General features: G+C 40.3%; 1 protein-coding gene across 6 annotated transcripts in view; it reads left to right on the plus strand.

Moving 5' to 3' along the window:
* DCLK2 (doublecortin like kinase 2) overlaps window positions 1-13,609 on the plus strand; it is a 113,117-nt gene that overhangs the window by 67,262 nt on the left and 32,246 nt on the right. For all 6 annotated transcript variants that reach the window (XR_005453413.1, XR_005453415.1, XR_005453414.1 and 3 more), the window contains 2 exons: window positions 9,201-9,273; window positions 11,928-12,036. Coding sequence is in view for 3 of the 6 variants with exons in the window: in XM_038755116.1 (XP_038611044.1) it covers window positions 9,201-9,273; window positions 11,928-12,036 (182 nt within the window). In the remaining 3 variants the exon portion in view is untranslated. The remainder of the gene's footprint in view (window positions 1-9,200; window positions 9,274-11,927; window positions 12,037-13,609) is intronic.

Consider the following 13,609-nt stretch of genomic DNA (forward strand, 5'->3'; position numbering starts at 1 on the left):
TTGATGTCAGTTTGAATCCTTTGTCAGTAGGTGTCTGAATCAGCTTTGTTTTGTTGCTGCAGGGAAATTACAGATGGACAATTATAGATAATTACTACTTCATAGTATTGTTCCCAACTCCCTTCCCCTCCCATATTCACTATAAGTAGCTTATTAAGATCAATTAAGATAGTATCACTGGCAATCAAAGGCTTTTCTCTTTGGATTCGGTCAATCGCACCTTCTCTTCTGTCATTTACTCTTGTTAGGTGGACTAATGACTTTTAGGTTGTCCTCATGTATTCCAACAGAGTCAGAGAGTAGATAAAAGCAAACAAAGCCTTCTCAGCTTCTGCAGAACTTGAAGGCACTGCCATTATGTCTCTGCCTAAACCCAGCTGTTGGCATGAAACACCCACCTGCAGTTTCCCTCCAAACGAGATCAGCAAGGTTATGTGTGAGTCTAGGACTGATTCCCAGGTCCATACTCACTCCACTAGGCTGTACTGCTTCCCTTGCTCTCTATTATTATTCAGTGTCTCGCTTTAAAATATTTTTCAGCCTTTATTAACTTTATCATGTACTGTATTGTATTTCTGCATTGTGCCTGTCCATCTGTGCAGCAGACAAGGAAGGAGTTTGGCTGCGGAAGCAGAAACTGTCTTTGACCCAGGTACAGATGGACATAAATACCTGGAAACAGTGGATAGGAGAGGAGAGACTGGTGTAACCAGAACAAGGAGCTATATGCTTCTGTAGTAAATGTCAGATGGATGAAGAGAGCAGTAACGTATATTTGACTTTTAGCTTCCCATCCACAACCCAGAACCTGCAAAGAGGAGGAACTTCGGGACTTCAGTACCATTAGTACATCTGCCTAAATTATTAAAAGCTACATTAGATCACTTTGGATACAGTTTTTTACAAGGAAGCTCTGCTACAAGCAATTTTGGGGGGTTAGGGTTAGAGGAAAAAGTATATTTGGAATGTTACCAACATCTTGAGTTTATGAACAGCTTCTGATCTCGTGATGTTTTATCTGATGTCTCCTGGGTCTACTAGTGGTGAAATATTTTTTTAAAAGATTTGTGAAGTGTGATGAAAGGACTTGGATAATCTTATACTGATTTGTGCAGCTGAAATGTTTCTGTTTGACCTTCTGAACTTGAAAGTTTCTTTAGGAGCTGTGAAATGTAAATCCACAGTAACAACAGACCTTAAGGCTTTTCTTGCATTGCCTGAGCAGTTTGCAGCTTGTCCCTTTTGTAGTTGAAGTCCTACCATCGGAGTCATGATGCATACATTCATACATTTTTCAAGTGATGAGGTTTTAAGTGATTTTTATTAATTATGCCCAGTAATTTTGATAAAAAAAAACAAAATTCTGTGCAGTATATATTTGAGAGTCTGTTGCATTTTTTAGTTTATTGGAAAGCCAATGACTAGGAAATAATGGTTATTAAGGGTTTCAAGCTTGAAGGTATAGTTGTAAACGACAAGCAAAGCCGAATAGTGATTTTTATTCCTATCAAGAAAGATGCTGTGAACCCACTGCTTCCCAATATGTAAACATGGGGTATTCAATACCAGCAAGGGGTAAGTAATACTATTACAGACTGCCTAAACTACATCTGGTAGGATTAGGGCCATCCTTGGTGCCCCTGACTGATCTTCCTTCATTCAGTTGAGGGTTAATTGATGACATGGTGATAAGCTACATCCTCTGGTTCCCGCTGACAGGATCTGGACCTGTATTGAAACCACGAGATGGAAACAGTGTTTCTGAAAAATTCAAAATCAGTATCCTTCCCCGTCCCCAGCCCAGTTGCCCTTGCAGGGGGAGGATATTGAAGCCAGGCCCACAGCATCTCTGCAGATGATGTGCGGGGGGAGAGAAGGTGCGCTGAAACTTTCTTAAAATCCCCCCATTCCCAGGTAATAGATCATAATGGGACACAAAGACCAAGAGGAGCTGGGGCCACCCGCAGCTACCCCGGATTCGTGGAGTGCAGACCATGGAGGGGACAGGGAGGAGTGGGGGGCCCGTGATGGGTAGAAGCTGGGCTCACCAGTGCCGGGGGGATTTATATTTTTTCAAGGCAGTAGTTATAATAATAATTAAGCACTTTGTGTCAAGCACTGTACTAAGCGCTGGGTGGATACAAGCAAATCAGGTTGGACAGTCCATGTCCCACGTGGGGCTCACAGTCTCAATCCTCATTGTACAGATGAGGTAAGTGAGGCCCAGAGAAGTGAAGTGACTTGCCCGAGGTCATATGGCAGACAAGTGGTGGAGTCGGGATTAGAACCCATGACCTTCTAACTCCCAGACCGATGCTTTATCCACTAAACCATCCCGCTTCTCAGTACTAGTAGCAGCTCTCTGGCTTCCTCCCCTGCTTCAGCCCCAAGAGCGGCGGGGTTGGGGTAAAAGTGGCAGCTCTCCACGACCGGCCGCAAGAGGCCCAGCTGTGGCAACCCAGATTGGGTTCCTCCTAGCCACGGGGATGAGCTCCAGGTTCACCCACACGCGCTTCGATTTTGGAGGAAACCATGTGCACTCCAGGTACTTCCCAAGCACTTAGTACAGTGCTCTGCACACAGTAAGCGCTCAATAAATACGATTGAATGAATGAATGAATCCTGGGTTCCTTCCTCCCCAACGTCAAGGAAAGTCCTAGCTCTTCCCCGTGATGGGACAGTCTAGCAATACAAACTGAGCAGATTGCTCTGTAGACATTTAAGAACACCATTAGATCAATCATCCTGAAGGATTTAACTTGAATAACAGGCCATAGGGAAAAGTGCACCACCTTGTCCTGGAACCCCAGCAAGACCCTCCCTCCCCTTCATACAAAGACCTTTCTAAGCCCTCCTTTTGAAAAATGCTGAAGTGCTGAGGGATCATCTACCCCAGCGTCAGAGAACAATGCAACCCACTTATCCAGCAAACAAGAAAGAACTATATGTGCAGTATTTTCTTCCCTGTCAATGACTGAAACGCTCTTTACAGATTTTCATTTTCCTGTGCTTGTGTATGTAATGTCAAGTATTTTTTCAAAACTATTTGGGTTAAGGCTCTGCCAGAGGGTGGAGACCAATTCTAAATTTCTCTGTATCATGCCTAATATAATGGCATTCTTGACAGCCCATAACGAAGACCACATTATTTGATGAAAGCAATGATACCATGAGCTGGGATGAGCAAAATCCTCCTGTGTTGCCATAGTTTCATAAATAGCACTTCAGTAGTTTCAGAAGGCAATCCCCATGGGCAACATGGCAACTTGAGAACCCTTTCACCAGTATGTTCAGAGTCCATTGAAACATTTTTCCTGTGCGGCTCATTCTCACACTGACTTTCTCCTGTGATGTTTGCATCGGTGAATTACGATCATTTATCACCTGGAAGAAGAAAAGGAAGGCTTGTAGTTCAAAACAGATCAGTCCGCAACATTTTTTTCCAGCCCAAAATATTTAGACAGTCTTGAATTCACTTACCAGAGATGTTGAGATTTAAAAAAAAAATCTGGTTGCATCATTGACGTAAGAAGTACCGAACCCGTGCTGTAGGTCAAATACTCAGGGTTACTTTCCTTTTTGAGATGAATACTTGTCCAGCATACATTTTCTTCATTTCTAGTTTGATTTCTTCCTGGATGAATTAAAGCACTCAGTCAGTTCTCCTGCTCCTGCCTTACCTCGCTATTTCTTGTCACAGCCTAGTCCGCCATGCTTCACTCCTTTAAACACCAACTTGATTGTATTTATCTCACTGCCAATCCCTTCCTCTGGCCTGGAACCTAGCTCTCTCCCTTCCTAGCTTAAAGACCATCATTTTCCTCCCTCTCAAAGCTTTATGAAAATCACTACTATATGAGGCTTTCCCCAACTAAGCCCTTATTTTCTCTACTGTCTCCCTTCTGTGTCAGCTAGATACCCTTTAAGCACTTGATGTTCATCCCACACTTAGCCCCACAGATTTTGCATATAGAGCCACAGTTTATTTTAATGTCTTTCTCCTGCTGTAGACTGTAAGCTCCTTGTGGGCAAGGAACTTGTCTACCACCTCTATGTATTGCACTCTGCAAAGCACTTAGCACAGTGCTTTGCACACAGTAAGTGCTCAGTAAATACCATTGATTGATTATTACTCCTCTGACATCACAGCGTGGCCAGTTTTGCACAGACTATAGTTTGCATATAGTTTTTAGACTATATGTGGTCAGGAATCGTGTCTACCAACTTTGTGTTTTACTTTCATAAGTACTTAGAACAATGCTGTATACACAGTAAGCATTCAATAAATACCATAGATTGACTTTAGGGAAGGCTTTTTTCATGGAAAATTTCTCTTGTGACTAGAATCTGCCTGAAGAAAAATCTCATCATTGGCACCGAAACAACTGTCACGGGAAAATGTTGCACAGCAAATTTCAGGTCTTTGGATTCATCTCCCAAATGTGCCTAAACCTTTATGAATGTACCCTGATGTGGACACACCTCATTTATTAGGCAGACGCTTTGGGATTTTTCTGTTGTCCCCATGTTATCCCTTTGAGGGTTTTCATTGTTTCATAGAAGTGAAAGACCCAGGAAAAGCAAGCACAAGTAACAACTCCCACAGTATACTCATTACAGTAAATTCACTAAGCTCCATACTCTCATAACCACTCAAGCAGAGTTACCATTTGTTAGTTTGTCACTAGTGTCACCAAATCCCTGGGCAAGGGGTTGTCTTGCAGCATGTGTGCAGCTTTGGGGAATGTTGGTGTCTTCCTTGCTGACGGAATCCACCCTGGGTGTTTGTAGATGATTCTGGCACAGCACCCAGCCGAGCTTGGCTAGGGGCCTTCTTTGTTTCAGCACATTTCAACAAACTCAGTCTGCATTGCTTGGCCTTGCTCGGTCTGCTCTCCTTGACGTTACTTGAGGCTGACCCTGTTTCTCCCATAAGTTGCCAGCTCTTCCAGCTTCCCTGCTATGAAATAGAGAGTAAGTAGAGTACTAAAAATCAGCCATTTTTATACATAAAGGCGTTTGTCTTCTCTTTCAGCCAGCTCCAGGCACTTTCTCTACATTTCCAGCCTCATTCGTCCTCAGCAATTTTATTTCATAGAGTTTTAAGGCATTAGTGCTTAAATGATTCTTCACCACATACCATTCTAAGGCAAAATCACTAGCAATTATTTCATTGTAAGGCAAAGTCACTGACAATTTGTTCATGTGATGCCTATCTTTTTTTATGGTATTTAAGTGCTTCCTACTTGTCAAACCCTATTCTAAGCCCTGAGATAGATAAAAATTAAATAGGTTGGACACAGCCCCTGACCTGCATGGGTCTCACAGTCTAAGAAGGAAATCAGGAGAGCTGAGGCACAGAGAAGTCAAGTGACTTGTCCAAGGTCACACAGCAGAGCTGTGGATTAGAACCCAGGCCCTCTGACTCTCAGACCTGTGCTCCTTCCACTAGGCCATGCTGCTTCTCAATGCTCCTTATCTCCCTAGCTTGTTCCAGGTCTCAAGGGTCTCATGGTAACCCCAGAGTGCCAGCAGATTGGCTGCACAATGAGGGGAGGTGTTCAGCGGCCCCAGTCTTCCTCAAATGAGGCCATCAGCTGGGTCAGCTCCCAGGACATTTGGAAATTCCAGCTCAGGGCCCAACATCCATGCCTGCACAGGCTCAAATAATAATAAAAATTATTATTATTATAGTAGTTAAGCGCTTACTATGTGCCAGGCATTGTATTAAGTGCTAGAATACATTCAAGATCATCAGTTGGACACAGTCGTCCCACAAGGGACTCACAGTTTGAGGAGTAGGCAGTAAAATTTAAACCCATTTGAGAGGTACGGCACAGATAAAGCTGAAACAGAGAAGTGAAGTGACTTGCCCCAGGTCACACAACAGACATGAGGCTGAGCAGGGATTAGAACCCCGGACCTCTGATTCCCAGACCCATGCTCTTCCCCCTCTGCCATACTGCTTCCCTAATAACTGACTTTTATTGTTGTAGCTAAATTTGCTGTTCACTTTCTCCTCTTTTGGCTGCACTGAAAAGGGAGTCCGTTTTGGTTGTTGAAAATGATGCAAATTCCAGATTTCTTTTTAAACAAGGTGTGATTTTTCCAGGAGCAAAATTTTGGTCTTAGCTTCTTGCTACCTTGTACTCTTCACAACTGTGGTGTGGATGATGGTCAGCACTCAGGGAATGGCACTACCACAGCTTTGTCATCTTATTAATCAGAAATAATGTGTAGCTACATCTATTTTTTTTCGGAGACATTGTGTAGTTCCAAATAGTATTCCGAAATTTTTTAACAAAACCATATTCTGCCAATAAAGGCTTCCCCCAAATAAGCAAAAGTAAATTAATCCCTACAAATGCACTTCTGTATACACACCCTTCTTCAAATGCCATCAAGTCATTTCCGATCCATACTGACTCCATGGACCCACCGTCTTCAGAATGTCCCATCTTCTGTCATAAAGTTGTTCTGATCCGTGTATCTGTACCATTTCCTTGGTGTGTATATATACACACATGCATATTAATTACCAAGGCCAACATAAAACAGTCCATACCACACACTCGTGCCATACAAATCCCACATTCATTTATTAGCTTGTTTGCTTTTGCAAGATCGTATTTTTGCTGTACAACTACATGTATGTGTTTGCCGTTGCTATTTTAGTATGATTCTGAAGGGTGTGAGCTAAACTTGCTGAAACTGCCTTTTTTATTGGGCCTTGCTTAATGCCAGTGTGTTTATGGGTGGCTATTATTAATTTAAGTTAGCTGTTCAAAGAGGAGAGGATGGAGAATGATAGAAGCCTAGACCATGTCTCATATGATTGTCCATTATCTACCCCAATGCTTGGCATGAAGTCAGCACAGAATAAACACCACAGTTGTTATGATAAGAGGAGAGAGCTGTAGTGATGTCAGTGACCTGAAAGGTGGCCAGAGACTGTCAGTCAAGGATAGTTAGGGGAGGAGATTTAATTGTGCCATTTTCTCTCCAGCCTTCATGTGCTTTACTGGTATCTCCCTTCATGCTCCTACTCCCCACTTTCCCGAAGCCTCCCCTATCTGACTCTTCCCACCGCTCGGATGGAGGGAGAGAACTCTGTCGCTGGTTGTCTCCCACTCCCTTCTGCATTGCCTCTTGTACATGGATTTTCACCCTTTAATTCACTCCTCCCTCACCCACAGCACATATGTGCATTTCTGTAATGTATTTATGTTTATGTCTGTATCCACCTCTAGACTGTAAACTCATTGTGGGTAGGGAAGGTGTTACTAATTCTGTTATAGAGCACTCTCCCAACCCTTAATACAGTAATCTGCACACATTAAGCACTCAGTAAATACAATTGATTGATAATCTACATTCTGGTGTTGCTACAGAAGCTATCATCATCAGTCGTATTTACTGAGTGCTTACTGTATGAAGAGTACTGTACTAAGGACTTGAGAGAAGACAATACAACAGAGTTGGTAGACACATTCCATGCCCATAGTGTAGGCTTACACAGACCTCACCCATCTCTGTTTTTTTTTTTGCCAACTCTGTGATAAATACACTAGGCACTGAAAATTTTGGAAATTCTCCCATCGTTGCTCCTAGTAGAATAGCATCCTTGTTTCTCACTTTTCTGCCTACTCAAAGGCACAAAACAGGCTGGCAGAGGAGTTGGTGGTCGAACCAATGCCAACCGAATGTGTCAGATGACTCAGTCAGCAATATTTTCGTCGGTTTTCTTTTTTTCCCCTCCCCTCTCCTCAACCAAGCAAAATTATCATCTGCTTTTTTCCTTGTTTTTTTTGCACAATCTCAAATTTCAGAATAATTACTAATAATGTAACATTAAAATTAAAAGTGGCCCGGATCATTTGGGGACAGCTTTGTGTCTGCAGCTTGATAAGACCAAATTGTACAGTAGCCAGATACAGTCCTTTGAGCTATTTTAGCATCACAGCTGCTGATGGAAACATGATTGTTCATTAGCATTTGAAGAGATTTTAAATAAAATCCTCTCTCTCTGTTGCAGCAGCTTGACAATGGAGGTTTTAATACCCTGTGCTCTGCAGGGTAATCATTGTGATTTGGAATTGCTGTTCTCGCAGTTCTGAGCACTGTACAGAGCTTGGTTTCAGCAGAGGATGGAGAGTAGAACAGAAACCACGTCAGTCCTGTATGGCAAAGAGCAGGAATTTCTTTAACGGCCTCTGATGGGAAGTGGAAAACCACCCAGGGAAACAAATGGAAGGTCACATGGAGGGAGGGAGAAATTTTATGGAGGAGTAAGATTCCTCAGAGGGCTAACATAGCACATTTAATTGCTGTTTTTCTTTATGGATTTTTTTTAACTAAAGCTGTTTCACTTGGGTTTTGTTGGGGAGGGTGTGAAGTTAATGTGAGGATTTCATAAATATCCATAATGCTAGGTCATATAAACTCAAAAAGAGCATTTTGGTGAGTTCTCCTAAGAAAGACTGTGAGCCCACTGTTGGGTAGGGACTGTCTCTATATGTTGCCAACTTGTACTTCCCAAGCGCTTAGTACAGTGCTGTGCACACAGTAAGCGCTCAATAAATACGATTGATTGATTGACTGAAAGATGATAAAAATGGGTGTGCTTTTCCTTTATAGTCACAGCATCAGAAAACTTCATTCCCTGTTAATGTAGTTATGCTAGGGCACAATTTGGGGTGCATGATTAAATTCCTCTTGTCATTTGTAATGATTGTTAAACAGTGACAGTGCCTGTAGCTAAATTTACTGCTGTTACATTGTAGTTCTGTCCTTTAACAAAAGGCGGTTGTCTTCCTTTCATTTGTTAGAAGGTAGAGAATATGTAGTTCCAGTGTAGTTTGTCAGTAATGTCTTCCAAAAACAGTACAACCTGTTCTGGTTTGGTGGTTAGAAAATTGTCTAATCATGATCATCATTAGTGAATATTATTATAATTTGCTTCTATGAATCCTTCAGATGCAGGTAAGTGGCAGTTACATGGGGAAGGATGTTTAGTATATGGTATTACTGTTTTTATTACTACAGATTTGCAAGGTGCTTTATAATAATTTGTTAATGGCTATTAGATAATGATTTGGACTTCTCTGAGAAATAATGGTCCATTTCATGTTCTTCTAGTTGTATGTTAATTATTTGGAAATTTGCTGTAAGAAATAATGCAAGACTATTTGTTTCCATAGATTCCTCCCCCCTGTGGGTCGTCTTCCACTGTGAATGGTGGGCCTGAACCATATCCTTGCCTGAGTCCTGAAGGTAGGACTGAATCTAGCTTAAAAGCTTTTTTGTCAATAAACATCATTGCAATTTTTATATATGCTAATTGGTTGCTGCCCAAAATAACCTTATGTTAAATTATTTTCTAGAATGGTTGATAAATGTTGGTATATGATGTTAAATGTCCTGGTGCAAAGATATGGTGTGGGTATCTGTACCTGAAACAAAACTATTTTGTTTTATGGATTGAACATGTTGTTGGATTATAAAATATATTGGTTGAAGCATTTTCTTCCAGTGAGTTACAAATTCTGTAGCCTTTAACTAGGTTTTTAAACTATATACTCACCTAATTTAAAATTGTAGGTTGAGTTTTCCCCACTCCATCCACATGGCAGCTGCTCTCTCCTCTGCAGCCAATCACAGAGCAATCTCTTCAGTCATTTGCTTAAATTACCAGAGGTCATCAAGGAAGGACTTTAGGGCTCTGCTTCTCAAAAATATTTTAATGTGGTTCTAGAAGAAACTCATAAAATATTCAAGGCATTTTAAAATACCCTTTATGTTTATCTTTTTCTGTATTTCTGGGTTTGTTTCTGACATTCTTTCAGTAAATGTTTGTTACTCTTTCCATCTCTCTGCTTCTGACCTTGTCTGTCTCAGTGGCCTTATGTGGATCTTCTAGGAGCCACATGGAGCCTCTTAAAAAGGGTTACATTTCAGGCTTTGATGGTAGGGTCTCTCATCAGTAACATCCTGTATATCTCAGGCCTCTACTCACAGTACTGAGAACTTGCACAGAGGAGTTGATCAATCAATCAATCAATCGTATTTATTGAGCGCTTACTGTGTGCAGAGCACTGTACTAAGCGTTTGGGAAGTACAAGTTGGCAACATATAGAGACAGTCCCTACCCAACAGTGGGCTCACAGTCTAGAAGGGGGAGACAGAGAACAAAACCGAACATATTAACAAAATAAAATAAATAGAATAGATATGTACAAAGATGAGTCCAACACTACTTGCTCAGCATTAAAAAACAATGAGTCAAATCTGGCCCATTTTTAACTTTGTCCAAATGTTTTCAGTGACCTCCCTGCGATCCCAACTTGATTCAGCATTTAGTGAAAACAGTTGTGCCTGGTGATCTCAGGGATCAGGACCTTCACCCTGGATGACTCTCGTGATATCTACAGCTCCGTAACCAAAACCGAGAGCACAAATTTCAAGGCTTTTTTTGCTTGGTTTGGTTTTTGAAATAAATGCAGAGGCAGAGTAGGGGAAAGCAGCGGGAAGGGCACCCAAATCACCTGGATGAACTGAAAATGACCATCGGGTGGCTGTTTTCGGACACTGAGCGAGTCGTGTTCAACCTTTTCGTCGGCGCTGGACTCTTAAATGCTTATTGATTATAATTATAATTGATTATAACACTTATTGATTATAATGCTAGTGGCTTGCTCAGTGCCACCCACTCTCTGTCTTGTCCCTGACATTCATATTCTAGCAGCCACAAAGTTTAATGAGGGAGCAGGTGAGCAGGGGTGCAGCAAATTGCAAAATTCATGATGTAGTGTATTCTAGACTGTAGATTCTAAGTTCCTCATGGGCAAGGAATTTGTCTACCAACTCAGTTGTGTACTCTCCCAAGCATTTAATACTGTGCTCTGCATACTGTAAGCACTCAGTAAATATGATTGATTGAATATTCACCCATGTTAACTAGCCACAGACAGGACAGTAAAGCCCATGCCTTCTGATTCCCAGAGCAATGCTCGTTAGACTGGACCAACAGCAAAACTCATATAAGACTTTAAAGGGTTACATATTTGTCTAATCGTCACAACTTCCAGCGCTTACAACAGTGCCTTGCACATAGTAAGTGCTTAATAAATGCCATCATTATTATTATAACTGCCAAAGTTTGGCATTGAGAAGAACTTATAACTGCTTCTTCCTATACCCTGTCTGCCCATTTCTCCTGACTTGGTGATTGTGATTTTCTGAGAGCTGAGATCCCTCCGAGTGAAATCATTTTATAAACGTGAAATTAGAATCTAACTTGGAATAGTACCTTAAGATGATTGATTAGCCACTGTTTCAAGGTATTGGCAAGCATATAATGATATGCTTATTGTTACTTCAGGAAGTGTGGAGCACAGTTAGCATCTGAGCTGATTATTATTAACAAGTATTAATATCATTAACAGATGTAATAATGCTTATATGGTGTTTAGTATTAATAATTAATTATGTTAATAATTTTACATGATTATTACTAATGAAATATAGAGATCCACTCTAAAAAGGGTTTTGCCTTGTCTCGTACAGTATAAATTTGCAAATTCACAAAAGGAAGCAGAACATAACATCAGTTTTTTTCCATGGAAAAATAAGCAGCGTTAATGGGAAAATGTACACTGTCATAGTTACAACTACAGAGTAACTAACTACTAATGCCAGTTGGGGAGACTCAACTGGAATTTCAGTTGTGGTTAAGCATTTAATTCTGTTATGTTCCCATATGCTAATAAGGTCAAAAAATGCTGATATTGAAATACAACTTTAACAGACATTTCATTTACTCTGGATTCCCAAATATCTGCAAGTAGAGTTGTGCCTTTTTTTGATCATTGGAAAATAAAATTAGTGTTATATGAATTTCCAGAATCTTTGTACTATTCTTTTTGCAGGTGTGAATGGAAACAAGTGCTTAGGATCATCAACTATACTTGAGAAATACAAAATCGGGAAGGTGATTGGTGATGGCAATTTTGCTGTAGTGAAGGAGTGCATAGAACGGTGAGCTTAACAATGGTTTGTCTGATCTATTCTTTTGTTCTTCATACTATAATTCATGCATATTTAAAATTATGTATATATATATATTTAGAGAGAGCGAGAGAGAGTTAATCACTTATGACTCAAAGTATTGTTCCGTTTAATAGTTTACAGGATAATTTAGAAGGAAATCTCCTTTGAACTTGAGACTTATTTTTCACAGAAAATCTTGATTCTGTTGTTACAGGGTCTACATACAGAGATGCTTTTGTGTATTAACTCCCACATATCCATGACTGAGTTCTTAACCTATGACTTCACTACATGAATTTACCTCCTTCCAAATGCCAGAGTAGTCTTCAGAGCAGCTAACTGCAGTGTCTAAGTCTCTTCTAAGTATCCCACTGACTGTGCAAATGGTTGTCTTTGAATTTAAGTAATAACCAAGGTTTTCCTATTGGGTGTCTTTTAGTGGCAGGAGAGAAGGAAGTCACAGAGTAAATTTATTTATTTTACTTGTACATATCTATTCTATTTTATTTTATTTTGTTAATATGTTTTGTTTTGTTGTCTGTCTTCCCCTTCTAGACTGTGAGCCCACTGTTGGGTAGGGACCATCTCTATACGTTGCCAACTTGTACTTCCCAAGCGCTTAGTACAGTGCTCTGCACACAGTAAGCGCTCAATAAATACGATTGATTGATTGAATCATAGAATAAATGATTTTTTATGTTCCTAAAATCGATGATATTTAGTGCTTTCAGGTCATTCCTCTTAATGTCAACCCAAAACACACACACACACACACACACACACACACACACACACACACACACACACGTGTAGAGGGAGAGAAATATATAAAGAGAGAGGCAAATGCAAGAGCAGTTAATTTCTATGGCAACAAACTGTTATACTAGCAGCTTGAGTTAGCGTATCGGAATATTCTGCTAAACTACTTAATGGATTGTTTCCTTAGGTTAAAAGGTATCCTTATCTTTTGTGATTATGGTTAGCATTCACTTGATGCAGGTATTATGATTATGCTTTGCACTAGTGTAGATTCAAGATAATTTCTAAACAAAATGGATAGCCTTTAGTCTTTAGTGTATGATCTAAGTACTGTTTCGTGCTAATATTCCTGTGTCTGAACAAACCAAAATGTTGCCACACTTTCCTAATCTGAAAGTTTAGAAAATACACAGTCATTTTTTTAGCCAGTGTTTGATTTTTGTTGAACGTTGGAGCATTTCCAACACCAGTATTTTAGCATGCAACCTAAGGTCATTAAAAATGAGCAATATTTTTCAAAGGCAGCAATAAAAGATCATTTATTTGCTTTCTTTTCATTGCCTTTGTGCAGAATATTTTGAGATCTGGATATGGGAAACTCATTTCCCCCACCCTCTCAGAAGCAAATGGTTTTTTATTTTACTAAAGGAAAAAAACCAAAAAGTGAAGGATGGCCTGTTTTAAATATTAGCATATTAAATATTTCTTTTTGGGTGTTCATTATGTTCTAGGCTTCATGTTAGACATTGCTGGGGAGGCACAGCCTTTCCACTAGAGTTCACACTCCGAAGTAGTTAAATGC

This window comes from Tachyglossus aculeatus, chromosome 12 (genome assembly GCF_015852505.1).
Source record: "Tachyglossus aculeatus isolate mTacAcu1 chromosome 12, mTacAcu1.pri, whole genome shotgun sequence".
NCBI classification, from domain to species: domain Eukaryota; kingdom Metazoa; phylum Chordata; class Mammalia; order Monotremata; family Tachyglossidae; genus Tachyglossus; species Tachyglossus aculeatus.